The sequence below is a fragment of the Hyperoodon ampullatus genome (assembly GCF_949752795.1).
Source record: "Hyperoodon ampullatus genome assembly, chromosome: 2".
In the NCBI taxonomy this organism is placed as follows: domain Eukaryota; kingdom Metazoa; phylum Chordata; class Mammalia; order Artiodactyla; family Ziphiidae; genus Hyperoodon; species Hyperoodon ampullatus.
The window spans coordinates 46,127,792-46,146,668 of record NC_136915.1 but is presented as its reverse complement, the minus strand read 5'-3'; the positions used below and the strand labels follow the sequence as shown (position 1 = coordinate 46,146,668).

General features: G+C 44.0%; 1 protein-coding gene across 3 annotated transcripts in view; it reads left to right on the top strand.

Moving 5' to 3' along the window:
• Nucleotides 1–13,429: 13,429 nt before the first annotated feature.
• GLIS1 (GLIS family zinc finger 1) overlaps nucleotides 13,430–18,877 on the top strand; it is a gene marked incomplete at its 5' end in the record, with an annotated part of 211,517 nt that continues 206,069 nt past the window's right edge. For 2 of the 3 annotated variants that reach the window (XM_079725338.1, XM_079725337.1), the window contains one exon: nucleotides 13,442–13,688. In XM_079725338.1, the coding sequence (XP_079581464.1) occupies nucleotides 13,442–13,688 (247 nt within the window). Of the gene's footprint in view, nucleotides 13,689–18,877 lie in introns of all 3 variants that reach the window. The other variant, XM_079725339.1, reaches the window with a different exon arrangement.

Here is an 18,877-nt window from a genome sequence, read left to right as displayed (position 1 = left end):
GATGAGGAGGGGAGAAAGGAGAGCGAGACAGGGAGAAAATGAGTTTAGTAGAACTTGGCTTCTCAAGCCGTTTAACAGTTTCTATTTCTAGAGTCTGATTAAACTGAAGCTTCATTCAGAAGAGACTACTTTTAGGAATAATCAACTTGACTTTTTTGTTTTAAATTTACATACAGTAAAATTCAATGTACATATCTACAAGTTTTGACAAAAGCATAGAATCATGTAAACACCAAGATAAAGAACAATTCTCTCACTGACCCTTCCTCCCTCCTTATTCCTTTGTAGTCAAATAGATAGTTAGTGGGAAGCAGCCGCATAACACAGGGAGATCAGCTTGATGCTTTGTGACCACCTGGATAGGTGGGATAGGGAGTGTGGGAGGGAGGGAGACGCAAGAGGGAGGAGATATAGGAACATATGTAATGTATAACTGATTCACTTTGTTGTAAAGCAGAAACTAACACACCATTGTAAAGCAATTATACTCCAATAAAGATGAAAAAAATTAAAAAATTAAAAAAAAATCTCAATTCTTAATTCCTAGCAACCATTGATCTGTTCTCTGTAATTTTGCCTTTTCCAGAATGTCACAGAAATGGAATCCATACAGTCTGTAGTCTTTTGAGCCTGGCTTCTTTTACTTAGCATAATGCATTTGAGATTCATCCACATTGTTATGAGTACCAATAGTTAATTCCATATTATTGCTGAGTAATATTCCATTCTGTGGATTTACCACAGTTTGTTCTTTCTGCAGTTGAGGACATTTGGTTTCCCATTTTTGAGGATTACAAATAAAGCTGCTAAAAATCTTCATGTACAGGTTTTCGTGTAAACATAGGTTTTCATTTCACTTGGGTAAATATTGGGAATGGAATTGCTGGATTATATCTGAGTTATATGACAAGTATTAAGTTTAACTTTATAAGAAAATATCAAACTGTTTTCCAGAGTGGTTGTGCCTTTTGCATTTCTACCAGCAAGGTATGAGAGTTCCAGTTGTTCCATACCCTTGCCAGCATTTGATATTGTTAGTTTTTTGTTTTATTTTTAAATTTTAGTCATTCTGAAGGTGTGTAGTGGTATCTCAATATGCTTATACTCTGCATTCCCTAATGATGAGCATCTTTTCATCTTTCCATCTTCATATTTTTTTGGTGAAATGTTTGTTTAAATCTTTTGCACATTTAGAAAATTTGTTTGTTTTCTTTTTATTAAGTTGTAAGAGGTCTTTATATATTCTGGATACAAGTCATTTGTTGGATAAATAATTTACAAATATTTTCTCCCAGTCTGCGGCTTGTCTTTTCATTCTCTTAACAGCCAGTATCTTTTACAGAGCAAAAATTTTAGATTTTTGATGAAGTCCCATTTAATAACTTTATTTTCTGGATTGTGCTTTTGGCATCATTATCTAACTACTTTTTAACCTAACCTGAGATCACAAAGATTTTCTCTATGTTTTTTCTAGAAGTGATAGCTTTGCATTTTGGTCCATTTGGGGTTAATTTTTGCATAATGTGTGAAGTATAGGTTGAGGTTCGTTTTTTTACATATGTATGTGCAGCCTTTCCAGCATTGTTTGTTAGAGGACTATTATTTCTCCACTGAATTGCTTTTGTACCTTTGACAAAAGCACATGGCCATATGTGGGTTCCATAGAATAGGAGTATGCTGTTCCATTGATCTATGTGTATAGTTTTTTTTGCCACTATCACAGTCTTGATTACTGTAGCCTTATAGTGAGTTTTAGAATCAAATAATGAGTCCTCCAATTTTGTTCTTCTTTTTTTAAATTGTTTTGGCTATTCTAGCTCCTTTCCAAATAAATTTTAGAATTAGTTTGTTGATTTCTATTTAAAAAATCCAGCTAGGATCTTGGTTGAAGTTATGTTGAATCTACAGATTAATTTGGGGAGAGTTGACATCTTAACAATATTGAATCTTGCAAACCATGAACACAATATACCTCTTCATTCATTTACATATTTTCTGTGATTTCTTTCATCAGTTTCATGGTTTTCAGCATATGGATTTTGCATGTTTTGTTAGATTAATGTCTAAGTATATACTTTTCAGTGTTATTATAAATAGTATTTTTAAAATTTCATTTCAAATTGTTTATTGCTAGTATATGTAAATACAATGGATTTTTGTATATTAATCTTTTATCCTGCAACCTCAATAAACTCATTTATTAGTTCTAGGAGGAACCTGTTTTTGTAGATCCCATGGAATTTTCTACATAGATGATCAGGTTGCCTGCCAACAGTTTTATTTTTTCCTTTCCAACCTGTACGCCTTCTTTTTTTTTTAAAAAAAAACCACCTTTATTGGAGTATAATTGCTTTACAATGTTGTGTTAGTTTCTGCTGTATAACAAAGTGAATCACCTATATGTACACATATATCCCCATATCCCCTCCCTCTTGTGTCTCCTTCCCACCCTCCCTATCCCACCCCTATAGATGGTCACAAAGCACCAAGCTGATCTCCTGTGCTATGTGGCTGCTTCTCCTAAGCTATCTATGTTACATTTGGTAGTGTATATATGTCCACGCCACTCTCTCACTTCGTCCCAGCTTACACTTCCCCCTCCCCATGTCCTCAAGTCCATTCTCTACGTCTGCGTCTTTATTCCTGTCCTGGCCCTAGGTTCTTCAGAATCTTTTTTTTTTTTAGATTCCATATATGTGTTAGCATACAGTATTTGTCTTTCTCTTTCTGACTTACTTCACTCTGTATGACAGGCTCTAATTCCATCCACCTCACTACAAATAACTCAGTTTCATTTCTTTTTTTTTTTTTTTTTTTTTTGTGGTACGCGGGCCTCTCACTGTTGTGGCCTCTCCCGTTGCGGAGCACAGGCTCCGGATGCGCAGGCTCAGCGGCCATGGCTCACAGGCCCAGCTGCTCCGTGGCATGTGGGATCCTCCCAGACTGGGGCACGAACCCATGTCCCCTGCATCGGCAGGCGGACTCTCAACCACTGCGCCACCAGGGAAGCCCTCAATTTCGTTTCTTTTTATGGCTGAGTAATATTCCATTGTATATATGTAGTACATCTTCTTTATCCATTCATCTGTTGATGGACACTTAGGTTGCTTTCATGTCCTGGCTATTGTAAATAGTGCTGCAATGAACATTGTGGTACATGACTCTTTTTGAGTTATGGTTTTCTCAGGGTATATGCCCAGTAGTGGGATTGCTGGGTCATATGGTAGTTCTATTTTTAGTTTTTTAAGGAACCTCCATACTGTTCTCCATAGTGGCTGTATCAGTTTACTTTCCCACCAACAGTGCAAGAGGGTTCCCTTTTCTCCACACCCTCTTCAGCATTTATTGTTTGTAGATTTTCTATAATGGCTATTCTGACCAGGGTGAGGTGATACCTCATTGTAGTTTTTAAAAATAAATTTATTTATTTATTTATGTATTTATGGCCGCGTTGGGTCTTTGTTGCTGAATGCAAGTTTTCTCTAGTTGCGGCCAGTAGGGGCTACTCTTTGTTGCAGTGTGTGGGTTTCTCATTGTGGTGGCTTCTCTTGTTGTGGAGCACGGGCTCTAGCCACGTGGGCTTCAGTAGTTGTGACACGCAGTCTCAGTAGTTGTGGCACCCAGGCTTAGTTGCTCTGTGGCATGTGGGATCTTCCCAGACCAGAGCTCAAACTCGTGTCCCCTGCATTGGCAGGTGGGCTTTCAACCACTGTGCCACCAGGGAATTCCCCTCATTGTAATTTTGATTTGCATTTCTCTAATGATTAGTGATGTTTAGCATCCATTCATGTGTTTGTTGACAATCTGTATATCTTCTTTGGAGAAACGTCTATTTAGGTCTTCTGCCCATTTTTGGATTGGGTTGTTTGTTTTTTTGATATTGAGCTGCATGAGCTGCTTGTATATTTTGGAGATTAATCCTTTGTCAGTTACTTTGCAAATATTTTCTCCCATTCTGAGGGTTGTCTTTTCGTCTTGTTTATGGTTTCCTTTGCTGTACAAAAGCTTTTAAGTTTCATTAGGTTCCATTTGTTTATTTTTGTTTTTATTTCCCTTACTCTAGGAGGTGTGTCAAAGAGGATCTCGCTGTGATTTATGTCATAGAGTGTTCTGCCTATGTCTTCCTCTAAGAGTTTTATAGTGTCTGGCCTTACATTTAGGTCTTTAATCCATTTTGAGTTTATTTTTGTGTGTGGTGGAAGGGAGTGTTCTAATTTCATTCTTTTACCTGTAGCTGTACAGTTTTCCCAGCACCACTTATTGAAGAGACTGTCTTTTCTCCATTGTATATTCTTGCCTCCTTTATCAAAGATAAGGTGACCATATGTGCGTGGGTTTATCTCTGGGCTTTCTATCTTGTTCCATTGATCTATACTTCTGTTTTTGTGCCAGTACCATGCTGTCTTGATTACTGTAGCTTTATAGTACAGTCTGAAGTCCAGGAGCCTGATTCCTCCAGCTCTGTTTTTCTTTCTCAAGATTGCTTTGGCTATTCAGGGTCTTTTGTGTTTCCATACAAAGTGTGAAATTTCTTGTTCTAGTTCTGTGAAAAATTCCATTGGTAGTTTGATAGAGATTGCATTGACTCTGTAGATTGCTTTGGGTAATATAGTCATTTTCATAATGTTGATTCTTCCAGTCCAAGAGCATGGTATATCTCTCCATCTGTTTGTATCATCTTTAATTTCTTTCATCAGTGTCTTATAGTTTTCTGCTGTATGCCTTTTTATTTAATTATTTTCTTGCCTTACTGCACTTGCTAGGACTTCCAGTATGATGTTGAATAGGAATAGTGAAGGTAGATATCCTTACCATGTTCTGGATCTCAGGTGGAAAACATTCAGTCTCTATCACTAAGTGTAGTGTAAGCGTGTGATGTTAGCTGTAGGTTTTGTTTTGTTTTTGTTTTTGTTGCTGCCCTTATCTAGTTAAGAAAGTTTCTTTCTATTTCTAAATTGGTTCTTATTCTCTAATCATATATGAGTTTACATATAAAACATCATGTTTGGCCTCTTGTGACTGTGTTCCGTATTGGGATTCTCCAGGTTTTTGTTTGTTTGTTTGATTTGGTTTTTATTTTTTAAATAAAAAATTAAAAAAAAATTTTTGGCTGCATTGGGTCTTCATTGCCATGCATGGGCTTCTCATTGCAGTGGCTTTTCTTGCTGTGGAGCACAGGCTCTCAGCAGGCGGGCTTCAGTAGTTGCAGCATGTGGGCTCAGTAGTCGTGGCACTCAGGCTCAGTAGTTGTGGCTCGTGGGCTCTAGAGCTCAGGCTCTGTAGTTGTGATGCACAGGTTTAGTGGCTCCATGGCAGATGGGATCTTCCTGGACCAGGGATCGAACCTGTGTCCCCTGCACTAGCAGGCGGGTTCTCAACCGCTGCAACACCAGGGAAGTTGCTGATTTGTTTTTTAAAAGAGCATCTTCAAGTTATTTTTTTTTGTTTGTTTGCTTTTTTTAAAAAAATTAATTAATTAATTAATTTATTTATTTTAACCTTTTTTTTTTGCTTTATAACAAATTTAATCAGTTATACATATACATATGTTCCCATATCCCCTCCCTTTTGCGTCTCCCTCCCACCCTCCCTATCCCACCCCTCCAGGCGGTCACAAAGCACCGAGCTGATCTCCCTGTGCTATGCGGCTGCTTCCCACTAGCTATCTACCTTACGTTTGGTAGTGTATATATGTCCATGCCGCTTAAAAGAGCATCTTCAAGTTATAAGATGAATTCTAGAAATGGTAGGAGAAGTAAGTTGGGTATTTCATTAATCATCATCATTACCTCTCATTTTCCAATTGATTTTACCTTTTTCCACCTTCTCATTGAGTCTCCACAGAAGCCTGGTGGGTCAGGTACTATCACCTTTATTTGACAGGTGTAGTATTGAGGAACCAGGGATGGTGACTTGCTCGTGTCCCTCAGCTTGATAGCACCAGAGCCACAGCCATTATAGAAGCTCTTCTATGGACTGACCCCAGTGAGAGCCCTGAAATGCAGTGAAAAGCCCAGGCTTTGGACTCAGGTAGATAATCTTTTAAATTTTAATTACATTAAAAGTTTTTATTGCAGTGAAATTTATATAACATAAAAGTAGCCATTTAAAAGTGAACAATTCAGTGACATTTAGTACATTCACAATGTTGTATAATGACTACCTCTACCTAGTGCCAGCATTTTTTCGTTACCTCAAAAGGAAACCTATACCCATTAAGCAGATACTTCCCATTGGTCCCTCTCCCAAGCCCCTGTCAACCACTAATCTGCTTTCTATCTCCTATGAATTTACCTATCCTGGATATTTCATATAAGTCGACTCATACAATACATGGCCTTTTGTGTCTGGCTTCTTTCACTTAGCGTAATGTTTTTGAGGTTTATCCATGTTGTAGCATGTGTCAGTACTTTATTCCTTTACATATATTTTTTCACAATTTGTTTATCCATTCATCCATTCATTCTTTGATGAACATTTGGATTGTTTTCACAACAATGTTCTTTTGGGCATATACCTAGACGTAGAATTGCTGGGTCATATGGTAATTCCATGTTTAACTTTTTGAGGAATTGTCAAACTGTTTTCCAGTTGTGGCTAAACCATTTTACATTCCCACCAGCAATGTATGAGGGCTCAACTTTCTCCACATCCTTGCCAATATTTGTTATTTTCTGTTCTTTTGATTTTTTAAAAATAAATTTATTTATTTATTTATTTACTTTTGGTTGTGTTGGGTCTTTGTTGCTGCGTGTGGACTTTCTCTAGTTGTGGCAAGCGGGGGCTGCTCTTCGTTGTGGTGCACAGGCTTCTCATTGCAGTGGCTTCTCTTGTTGTGGAGCACAGTCTCTAGGAGCATGGGCTTCAGTAGTTGTGGCATGCAGGCTCAGTAGTTGTGGTTCCTGGGCTCTAGAGTGTAGGCTCAGTAGTTGTGGCACATGGGCTTAGTTGCCCTGCGGCATGTGGGATCTTCCCCAACCAGGGCTCGAACCCGTGTCCCCTGCATTGGCAGGTGGATTCTTAACCACTGCACCACCAGGGAAGTCCCTGTTCTTTTGATTTTTAATTTTTAAAATTATAGCCATCCTAATAGGTGTGAAGTGATATCTCATTGTGGTTTTGATTTGCATTTCCCTAATTACTAATATGTGTGAAGTGATATCTCATTGTGGTTTTGATTTGCATTTTCCTAATTACTAATAATGTTGAGCATCTTTTCATGTACATACTTTTTGGCCATTTGTGTATCTTCTTTGGAGAGATGTCTATTCAGGTCCTCTGCCCATTTTTTTTAACATCTTTATTGGAGTATAATTGCTTTACAATGTTGTGTTAGTGTCTGCTGTATGACAAAGTGAATCAGCTATATGTATACATATATCCCCATATCCCCTCCCTCTTGTGCCTCCCTCCCACCCTCCCTATTGGTGCCACCCCTCTAGGTGGTCACAAAGCACCGAGCTGACATCCCTGTGCTGTGCAGCTGCTTCCCACTAGCTATCTATTTTACATTTGGTAGTGTATATATGTCAGAGCTACTCTCTCACTTCATCTCAGCTTACCCTTCCCCCCTCCACGTGTCCTCAAGTCCATTCTCTATGTCTTTTGCTCATTTTTTTGATTGGGTTGTTTTTGTTGTTGAGTTGTAAGAGTTCTTTTTATATTCTGGATACTAGGCTCTTATCAGTTGCATGATTTGCTAATATTTTTCTCCCATTCTCTAAGTTGTTTTTTCACTATCTTCATAATGTTCTTTGATGCACAAACGTTTTTAATTTTGATGAAGTCAATTTATCTATTTTTTTCTTTTATGCTTGTGTTTTTGGTGTCACATCTAAGGATCCATTGCCAAATCCAAGGTCACATAGATTATCCCTATGTTTTCTTCTAAGTGTTTTATGGTTTTAGCTCTTATATTTAGGAAGTTGATGCATTTTGAGTCACTTTTTGTATATGGTTTGAGATAGGGATCCAACTTCATTCTTTTGCATGTAGATATCCAGTTGTCCTAGCACCATTTGTTGAAAAGATTATTCTTTCCTCAATGAGCGATCTTGGCACTCTTATCAAAGATAAGTTGGCCATAGATGTATGGGAGGCAGACACTTTTGACCGTGAGAACTTTGGCAAATCAATTTTGAGCTTTTATTTTTTTCATCTATAAGATAGGAAAGAGATCCTCTTTTTCTCAGCGTTGTCAGAATTAAATGAGATTACATATGGAGACTATCAGCCATAGTACCTGGCACATAGTAGTTTCCCCAGTGAATGTTAATTCTTCCCTTGCTGCAAGAAATAGAGGTAGGGTAAGCACCGTAACATCTATCACCTCTATTCCTTCTCCTTCCTCATGTCTCTAGGACACAGGAGACCCTAGACATAGAAATGTCTATTTTTTCTGAGTTTATGCTTATAAAGGTGGTGAGGGGGGAGGTCACAATAGGATGAGGATGCACTTAGCCAGAAATTCAGGCAAGCAAAGGAAGTAGTGGTCATTCTTTAATAATTCAATCAACATTCAATAAACACTTACCTAGTGCTGAGTTTGTGCCTGAATCAGTTCTAGGCTCTGGAGTTACAAAGGCAAAAGGTGCTCCTGCTCTCAGAGAGCTCTCAGTCTAGAGGGAGAGACAGATAGGTCATTATAAATCAGTGTAACAAGTTCTGAGATAGAATGAAGCAGAGATTGCTGTGAGAATATGAAGGAAGAAAATAATTCTAGCCAGAGGATTCAGGGAAGTCTTCTGGGAAAAAGTGACGCTTGAGCTGGGTATTAAATGATTCTTAGGAAGGAGTGAACCAAAGGGAAAGTGTTAGCATAGGAAACATCATATACAAAGCTATGAAGGCATGAATATATGTTCCAGGTTCTAGGAGATGAAAAATATTCTAAGGTACTTGGAACAGAGGATAGAGCTAAGAGGTACGGTGAGAAAATGGTTTGACTATATTTAGATGGCCATTGGAAGTTGTTAATGAGGCTTAAACAGGGAAGTGACATGGTCAGATCTATATTTTAGAGATTTATAGGGAGACCAGTACGGAAAATGAATGATTGGGAAGAAGATGAAGCTGGAGGTAGGAAGGAGAGTTGGGAAGAGATGTAGCAGTGAGGAGTGAGGATGGAGAGGAAGAGGACTATTAGGTGTATTCATGGCAGATCAGATACGGGAGTATGGGAGAGGAGGAGGAACAAAGTCAGAGAAGAAATAATGATGTTTGTTTTGGCAGATGGATACAGATGGAGACCATATGTGGGACCAGAGGGCAAAAATAAAAACCAAAGAGGGCTTCCCTGGTGGCGTGGTGGTTAAGAATCCGCCTGCCAATGCAGGGGATATGGGTTTGAACCCTGGTCCGGGAAGATCCCACATGCTGTGGAGCAACTAAGCCCATGTGCCACAACTACCTAGCCTGAGCTTTAGAGCCCGCGAGCCACAACTACTGAGCCCATGTGCCACAAATACTGAAGCTCGTGCAACTAGAGCCCGTGCTCCACAACAAGAGAAGCCACCGCAGTGAGAAGTCTGCGCACCTCAACGAAGAGTAGCCCCCGCTCACCGCAACTAGAGAAAGCCAGCGCACAGCAATGAATACCCAACGCAGCCAAAAATAAATAAATAAAATAAATAAATTAAAAAAAAAAAACCAACCCAAAGAAACCTCAAAACAAGATGGACTGTGTTGAGCAGGCACATTGGTTAGTGTAAAAAAGCACACATTATTGCATGGCCTGCTAAAGGGAGAAGTGGATTTTATTTGTTTTGCTTTGTTTTGTTCTTGACAATTAAAATATTAATGAATTTTATTTTCATACTAAAAGTATAAAGAAAAAAATTACAGTCCATAATCCTACTACTCTTAAATAACCGTTGTTGAAAGGGAGAGAGGAAAATATATATTGTTAGAAAATACAAACAGTTCAGAGAAGGTAAAATGAAAAGTACAGGCTTCCCCCCAGTTCTCCATTCCCTTAACCACTGTTAACACTTCTTGTGTTTCCTTCTAGGAAAAAAAAAAGTATATACCCACTGGATTCTGTATATCTGCAAAGAGGTCCTGCCACATACCACGTTTAAGAGGTCTGTTCTATTGAGTAGATTAACCTTCTCATTGCTTTGCCAGGCTTCACAAACCCATCCGTCCTGGTAGGGTGGAACTGTGAGTTCACTGAGGGAAAGCAGGAACTCCATGTCCCTAGCTCAGGCATGGGACTTGGATCAGGGTAGGTGCTCAGCAAAGAATAACTAAATGAGCTGTTGCTGCAACTTGGAAATTTGGAGAATCTTTGCCTGCAGTTCCAGTTTGTTAAGTGACTTCTACAGCAAATGTTTCCTGAGTTCTGACTAACTGTGCAGTGCTGTGTGTGTGGGTATGTGTGTGTATGTGTGGTGGGGAGGGAAGGCAGAGGACTTGGTGCCTGGCCTCACCAAAGAGCAGAACTGGAAAGGTCAGTGATCTCCCAGTCCTCTTGTTTGTTGAGGGGGAAACTTAGGTGCAGAATGAGGTCCTGATTTACCTAAAGCCGCAAGGCTTATTGGTGCCAGAACCAGCCCTAGAGCTTCAGAAGGGCAAGGGGCTGGGGGAGGAGCACCTGGTGGTGTGTTGGAGGCGTTGGTGAGCTACTCTTACTCCTTCCAACCCTTCCCCTCCTGCCATATAAGTAGCAGTAATCCCCAACTCCAGATCCTCGGGTAGAGGCAAGACCTTTGTGTTGTCTTATGCAGCCCATGGCCCTTGGCCTGTGTGCAATGGGTGGGATTGGCTGACATCCTGTACCTATTAGAGGCATCAGGCTGGTATAGAGGAAGAGTGCTGGACTAGGAGTCAGGAAGCCTGGATACCAGTGCCAGCTGTGCCACACCCCACCATATTGTGGGCCGGTCACATCCTCTCTCCTCTGAACGTGGGGGTGGGTCTAACGAAATCTCCAAGGTCCTTCCTACCTTTATTGCTCTCTAATTGTAAGATGCTATATTTAACCAGTGATAGGAAATCAGATTTTAGGATTCTGTGATTCTGAAATCCTGGTTTTCCAAGAATCCGGGGATGCTGCCTGAGGTCTCTTACTCTGTGTGGACTCCTATGTTGTGAGGCCTGACTTGTTGAGTAGTAGGGAGGGGCTCCATATACATTTTTCAATTTGAGACCAAGGCCAAAGGGACCAGACCCTTCTCTTCAAAGAGTGCGGAGCCAGGCAGGGTCCTTGGAGTGGACCCAGATCACCAGTAAACAGTGCGGAGTGGGGCAGGCCGACATGAAACGCAGAGACCATCTCAAGGACCTGGGTGGAAACTCCAGTAGCCTTGGCAAATAGACCTGGCCTGGGTGAATAACCCCATTTTACACAGGAGGAAACTGAGGCTCAGAAAAGGGAACTGAGCTACCTCTTCCAGTCGCCCTGAGGTCTTGTTCTTGGTCCAGGGTTCTTTGTACACATTGGGCCCGACTCACTGGGACACTGCTGTCTGTGAGGGGAGCCAGAATGCAGGGGAACCAGGTTGCAGGTCCTGGAGGAACTTAGAGGAGTGGGTCTCAACCCCCAGGGCTGTAAGCACCTCCTGGGGGCTCGCTAAAATTCGAGGTGCTGGGACCCTGCTCCCAGATAGATTCACAGATTCACTTGGGGTGTTTTCTAGTTGGGATCCGGGTATCTATTTTTGTTTAACTTCGGAATGAGGACCTCTAGTCTGTTTCCTTTTTGGTGAAAAACACCACAGAAACAAAAACTTAAGACAAGTGGTCTGAGAGCCGTGGGTTCGGTCCCAACCTCGCCGCTGACCCTCTGTGAAAGCTGTGGGAGCTCTGGAGTGAGTGGGTTGGATTCTGCAAGAAACTTTGAAAGCACTTTCACATCCATTGTCTCCGCGGTAGCAGGGTTGGCCGGTCCCATTTGACCAGGAGAAAACTGATGCTGGACAGGGCAAGAAGGGTCTTGTCTCAGCCACTGGGAAAGGTGGAGAAGAGCCAGGTTGAGCCCGGCTTTCCTGATACCCAAGGCGTTCCGCCGCCCTGGCCAGCCCAGCCCCGACGACAGAACCCAGGCCGTGAAGCCCGCGGCGCCGCCCCGCGGGCCTGCCCTCATCGGCAGCCTGAGGAGGGGGGGCAGCGCAGCACCGGGCGCCGCCGGCCGCCGCCTGTCAAACCCTCCGCCCAGCCTTGCGCCCGGCTGGCCCTGGCCCGAGGGCGGAGGCCCCGCCCTCGCGCCGCGATTGGCCTCGGCGCGGCGGCCGCAGCGAGCCAGTGGCTGGAGAGGATGTCAGGCCGGCCGCGGCCCCGCCCCCGCCCCGGGGTGCCGCCCCGCTGGACTCTGCTGCTGCTGGGGCTGCGGCGCCAGTGGAGGCGCGCCTAGCCTCGCGCCCCGGGAGCAAGCTGCTGCGGCCGCCGCGAGGTGAGCTGGGTGAGGTGAGAGGGGGCGCGGCCCGCGGCCCGGGAAGCGGGCGGGCGCCCGGCCAGACATCCGAGGCTGGCGTCCCAGGGAAGGTGGAATTGGGGAGCTTTGGGATGGCGCGGGGAGCGCGAGGGGAAAGGAGAGTTTGGGGGCCCGGGGGCCTTTTCCAGGAGGGACGATGGAAGGCCCAAGGCTCTATGGAGGGGCACGCAGCGCGCGCGCGCGGAGAGTGTGAGACCGTGCGGCTGCTAGTGTTGCTGAGAGTCTGAGCGGGTGAATGAGGGTAGTGTGTATGGCACGTCGTGTCCCCGAGTGTGCATTTGCGGGGTGTTTGGTGTGTGTGGGAGCGGGCGTGCATGGGCTACCGACTTTTTGCAGGTTTGCACGCGTGATAGGTTCGTTTTCTCAGCTGCGCGTGGGAGTGTGCGTGTGATGGGTTCGCGTCGCGGGAGTGAGCGCCCATCCTCCGACTCCCATTTTCGCAGCTTGGGTGGTGGTGGTGAGATCTCAGAGGGTCTGTCCCCCGGCCTGTGGGTGCTCAGTCCGCGGTCCCTGCGCGCAGCCGGCTCCCAGAGCGCCCACGAGGCGAGGAATGCAGCGGGTGACCTACCCCGAGCAGTCTCCGCGGCTTCGCCAGAGCCCTGCCCCGGGAATCCCTGGTTGCCGCCCGCTCTGTATCTCACTGGGTGACGCGCACAGGCGCTGTCCCTTCTCCAGGCCTCAGTTTCCCCATTCGTCCAAAGAGGGCTTGGTGGGGGCGGATTGGGTGGCCGGGCCCTCCACAAGCCAGGGAAGGACGGCCAGCCGCTCCTGCGCCCTGGAACGGGCCTTTTACGCGGATCAGGTAGGTTAGGGTGAGTGTCACGTTAGGGTGAGTGTGGTGGCGCGAACCCATTTCAAAAAGGAGGAATAAACGGAGGGATGGTGACCTGCCCAAACCTTGGCCTCCGGACGAGAAGGGGACCGCTCCGCTCATTCTAACGCGCCTGTGCTTTCTCCCCTCCGCAGGAGCCCGGCGCGACCTCCAGCGGTGCGCCCCGCCCCGGCGCCATGCACTGCGAGGTGGCCGAGGCGCACTCAGACAAGAGGCCGAAGGAGGCTCCCGGCGCTCCGGGTCCCGGCCGGGGGCCCGCTGGCCTCGGCCCGCACATGGCCTTCAGGGTCACGGTGAGCAGCGGGGGCTGCGGGGATGGGGGTCCGCGTGACTTGCTGCCCGCGCCACTGCGCGCCCATGACCTCCTCGAGCCCCGGAGCCCGCGAGACTACGGTCCGTCCAAGGCTTCTGCCGCCTGTAAGGGTAAGTCTGGCCCCGCCGACGTGCCTGAGCGTGGGTGTGGAGAGATTTGGGCTCTCTGACGTTTCCACCGCAGGCCTTTGTAGGAATCCTCCGGAGAAAACTTGGTAGAACTTTCTCCGGAGTTCATCAGTTTCTCTCGAGTTGTTTGGGACTCGCTTCTCATTCTGAAACAATGATTGTTTAGGAAGCATCTAATTTAAACTCAGTAGTTTATACTGGGGGAGATGGGTGTATAGACAGCTCAGATTACATAATTTTGCTTCTGTATGTTTCTGATAAAAGTTGTGTGAAACTTGTCAAAATCTTATTATAAATTAGGATGAGTAGCAACTCGAGTATGTCTATCTCTGAGGCTGCTAAAGGCATCCTTTGAAGTATTCCAGTCTCCCTCAATAACAAAAACCAGAAGCCTTCAGCAAGACCCCTCGCCTGTTGGGACCTCAGTTTCCCCATCTGTCAAGTAAGGAATTAATTATACCAGATGATTTCTGGATTCCTGATGGAAAATTTTATGAATCTATAATCTAGCCTGAGTCAAGTCCCGACTTTAACAATGGCTGTTATGTATTTGATGCTTCAGAAGAATAGTTTTGGGTCAAAAGTTAGTTTGCAATACCCTTCCTCTACCCAGTGAGGCTGGTGGGTATAAGGTGCAGGCTCCAGTATAATTAATGGGTCAAAGTCAGCGATGAGGCTGGATTCTCATGAACATGTTCTTCTCATCACAGTTAATTATTATTGAGCCATTATTTATAAGTTTCATGCTGACAGATAATTAACCAGAAATTGGGGAAATTGTTAAGGCACCGTGTCCTCCCCCCTGCCCCCACCGTTTTTTCCCTGGGAGAAACCAAAGCTTTGGGGTTTCATTATTTCAGTGTTTGGGACCTCTTGGTTCTATTTCCAGCTGATTCTTTTTTTTTTTTTTTTTTGTTACGCGGGCTTCTCACTGTTGTGGCCTCTCCCCTTGCGGAGCACAGGCTCCGGACGCACAGGCTCAGCGGCCATGGCTCACGGGCCCAGCCGCTCCGCGGCATGTGGGATCTTCCCGGACCGGGGCACGAACTCGTGTCCCCTGCATCGGCAGGCGGACTCTCAACCACTGCGCCACCAGGGAAGCCCCCAGCTGATTCTTAAGGAAGGACAAAAAGTGTGTTTTATGGCTCTGTAGGCATCACTACTTTAGCATCAATCAGCCCCAGCAACTTAGAAAAGGTAGAGTGGCTTGCTTTTAGAGATGAGAGCTCCTTTTAGGTTAAAAAACAAAACAAAACAAAAAAACCCAACTCCCCAATGCAAAGACTGGTAAAATGAAATAAATATAAACACTTTTTTTCTTTTTAATGAAAACACCTGACTTTGTAGGCGAGCACTACTTCTTGTCTCATTGTTTTAAATGTCAGTCTCTTCTCCAAGAGAGAGAGGTCATTTTTTAAAGGGTAGATATAGAAAAAAACGCCTTTAGTGTATTATTACTGGAATACACACACGAGGTTCTCTTTTACTAGGGAGAGAGAGGGCTGTGCAGCAAGACATGAGTAATATTTGCTGCCCTGAGCTCCCTCCCTTGCCCCCCTCCATACACAATCCTCCCTTAAATAGATGCCCTCCTGAAACATTTTGTGTTTAAAAAAAATAGCTGTCAATTGAAGATCGAGTTCTCTGCAGACCTAATAAATGGCTCTCCCAAACATAGCCTTTGTTCCAAGCCGTAGTTAGAGACCTTTCGTCTGGATGCATTGTGTACACCTTCTGACTTCCATTCCCCCAAATCCCAATTATTTTTATCCACACACCCCCAATGTCTAAAACATGAGATCTTTAAATCAGGATTATATTTGAAAGGGGCAGAGGAGGATAAAAGAATGCGAGGAAGCACCTCTTTCTTTGTACCTTAAGATGGTGGTACTGATTAAACTTTTTAAAGATGCTTCTGTTTTCTTCATAGCCCCCAGCAAGGCTGGTGGGGTAGGATTTGTCCCACCCATTTAAAAGATGAGGAAACTGAGACCTACTGGGTGCGGGGTTTCTGGCCAGCCCATTGCTTATGGACCTGGGCTTGAAGAGGTTTCCGACCTGGCCTCTGTCTCTCTATGCGAATTTTTCCCCATAGTCAAGCCAGGCAGTGGCCTGACACAAAACCAGAGCTGAGCAGCCCTCTTGAAAATGCCGTAAAGGAAACCTTCTTACTGCCGCCATTCCCACCCAAATATTCCCTAGACATCGCAACCCTTTGAATATTTGGTGTCTAGCTCCAAGTCTCAGGCTTATTGGAAACAGACAGGTAAGAATGCCAACTGAAAAATATTTATTGACCGTGCTGGAAATTGTAAGACTCTGCCATCCAGGACCTGTGGGACCCGGGGAAGTTATTTCCCCTCTCTGAGCCTTAGTTTCCTCATTTGTAAATCTACCCTGAGACCTACTTGGGAAGACTGAAGAGAGCATTAGTGATACGAGTGTGAAAGGGCCGCCTCAGTGCCTGGTTATTTTGGAGATTACTCTTGTAATGTGTTTAACGTTCTCAACTTCTGGTTTTCCATTTGCACAAGAGGTAATAATGCTTCCTCCCAAGGGAAAATGAAACAGTTGTTGTAAGAATACTTTATAAACTAAGAAGGAAAAAGGGGTCACTTTTATTAATTCATGTAGGGCACCGTGTTATGGTCAGCGATACTTGAGATAAAGAGGGTAGGGTGAGGAGGGAGAGAGGTGTGATTTTTTAAATGTTGACTTTAACGACTTTAACTCTGGTGCCCTAGCCAGAGGAAGCTGAGAGGAGCCAAGCTGCAGGTCTTTTGTGGCCACTGCTGCCTGGTGACCGGAGAGAAGACAGTATTGCTTGGTTTGGAATCAGGTTTCAAATGATCGGCCTTCCGTTTCGGACAGACCCTAAGCCGAGGAAGGGAGTGAGCTCTTGAATCCAGCAGCTTGTCCGTAAATGTTGGGGTCCTCTGCGTTTCCAGGTCTGGAGTTAGGAGGCACTGGGGATGGTGCGTCGTCATGGACTAACATTGTCATCATTTACAATAAGAATCACGATCTGTTTATGACAGAGTCCTGTTTATCCAGATTCCAAACAGCTGAAAAGGCCAAATTACCAGATGCTACGTTTTTTCTTTCTTCTTATTAAATACCCGACACTCTGCTTTTGGAAGTCCTGACAAGGAAAGAAAGTAAACATCTGGACTTTATGGAGGCGGTCAGCTTTGTGACGATGGCCCGATGATGCTCGCTCCCTGTGCACAGTGCTTTACAGTTTTCAGCGTGTGTCCCCCACACGTTCCCTCATCTGTCCTCATGCCAGCTGCACTCTGCCTACCTTGCGGGCTGTTCCGAGGGGACAGATGTAGAAGCGCTGGCTTCTTATTACTGTGATTCCCATTTTATGGATGAAGACATTAAGGTTCAAGGATGTGCTCAAGGCTACAGACAGTAAGTGGCAGTTTCTAAGGCTTCCTGTTCCAAAGTTCGATTCTGGTTCCACAACTTGTACCTTCTATGTGTGTGTGTTGGGGGCCGAGAGCTGGGTGTTCAGGACGGCCTCCCGAATGTTCCCAGAGAATTTAAAATATTTTTGCTTTTGGTATTTCTTCTGTCTCGAATCTTTGGAAGTTGGTAACTAGTATCTATGCCATCATTAGATAACTTCGTAGTTTACCAGAAGATTCCGTTTGACCAGAATTGCTGCTCTCAGACCAAACCAGATAATGAGCTCACTGTTTAATTCTCAGCGACTCAGTGGGCCGTTTTCATTGTGCTCTGAGACTAGACACGTCCTAGCAATAAAAAGGAGGCTGATGGTCATGACAAGTGTGGACTCTGCCATTAGTAAAAGGCCATCATAACGTGGCTGAAAATTCCAAAAAGTAGTTAATCTTGTAACTTAAAAAAAAGTTAGTATATATATTTTCTTTAAAAATGAAAACAAAAAAGGAAAGCAGTTGTAGATTGCATTAGGGGCATTAGGGGCTGGTGGTGGAAAGTGAGACATGACAGTTTTGGTTGGCATTACCTGGTAGAGTTTCTTCATCTGAATCAGAAGCCACTGTGATGTTCTGGGGAGGCTTTTGAGGGGCCAGCACATCCATAATAGAAAGGTATGAGTTATTTTGAAAGCATTTACCCCCTCCGGCTCTAGTGGGCAATTTGCTTGCATTTCATCCATTTTAAAGTGCTGGTCCTGTGATCCGGAAATAATCAGATCCAAATTTTTTCAGTGCTTGAGGTTTCAAATAAGGGGGAGAAAAACCTGCTGGCCAAATGTCAGGCTCAGTGAGACAAAGAGAAACATGTATGTGTGTGGGTACACAAATAAGATAGAAACATGTTGCGTCTACAGTCATAAGAATTATGTACCCGACAAATCTTTTATAGACATGTAGCGGAAATATAATTCCCAAAGATTCCCTAAGAATCTTGTGTGGCTAGAATTCCTCTTCCCTTCCTGCCTCCTAAGCTCTCTAGAAGCTGCTAAGACTTGGCGTGCAAAATGGAAAGGGGACCAGCACATGAGATCGTAACTTAATTTAGGCTTAGCTGTTTCTGAGTTGTTTACCTGAAGTGCTCAGCTGGCCTGAGGTCTCAGGACTGTCTTGGCTGCAGAATCATATCCATAGGCCATAGGCTGTGTTGCTCCATCTGTGATGAAAATACATGTTTCTTTATATGCCATGGTTATACGCCGTGGTTTTCCTTCACACTTCTCCTCCTTCTGAAAAGAAAAAAAACCTCACCCCATCTTTGAGTTCTTCATCTCCCTGCGTTACAGTTGCATGAGAAGCGAAGTGAGCCAGCACACTTATTTTTACAGTGTGTTAAAATCCCATTACAGGCATAAGTGCACAATGAATCATTTAAAAAAATATATTCTTATGTTCTTTGTTCTGAATGTTGCATAATTATCATCATTTTCTTTGGTTTTATTTTGTGGAGTTTGGCCAGCATCCTAGAAAAGGGGAGAAACTAAAGTTTGGAATGGGATTTTCAACCCTTTTTTGGATAGGAATAGGGAAAAAACAACAACAAACAAATAAATACCAACTTTATTTGTAAATTGACCAGTGACTGTCGCTAACAGTGACTTTTGCATAAAGAGGATAATCTCCCTTCTTTCTCTCAATTTTCTTAGAAAAGCAATTCCTTGCTTTGAAGCTGATATGGTAGTATTTCAACAACCTCACCTTGTA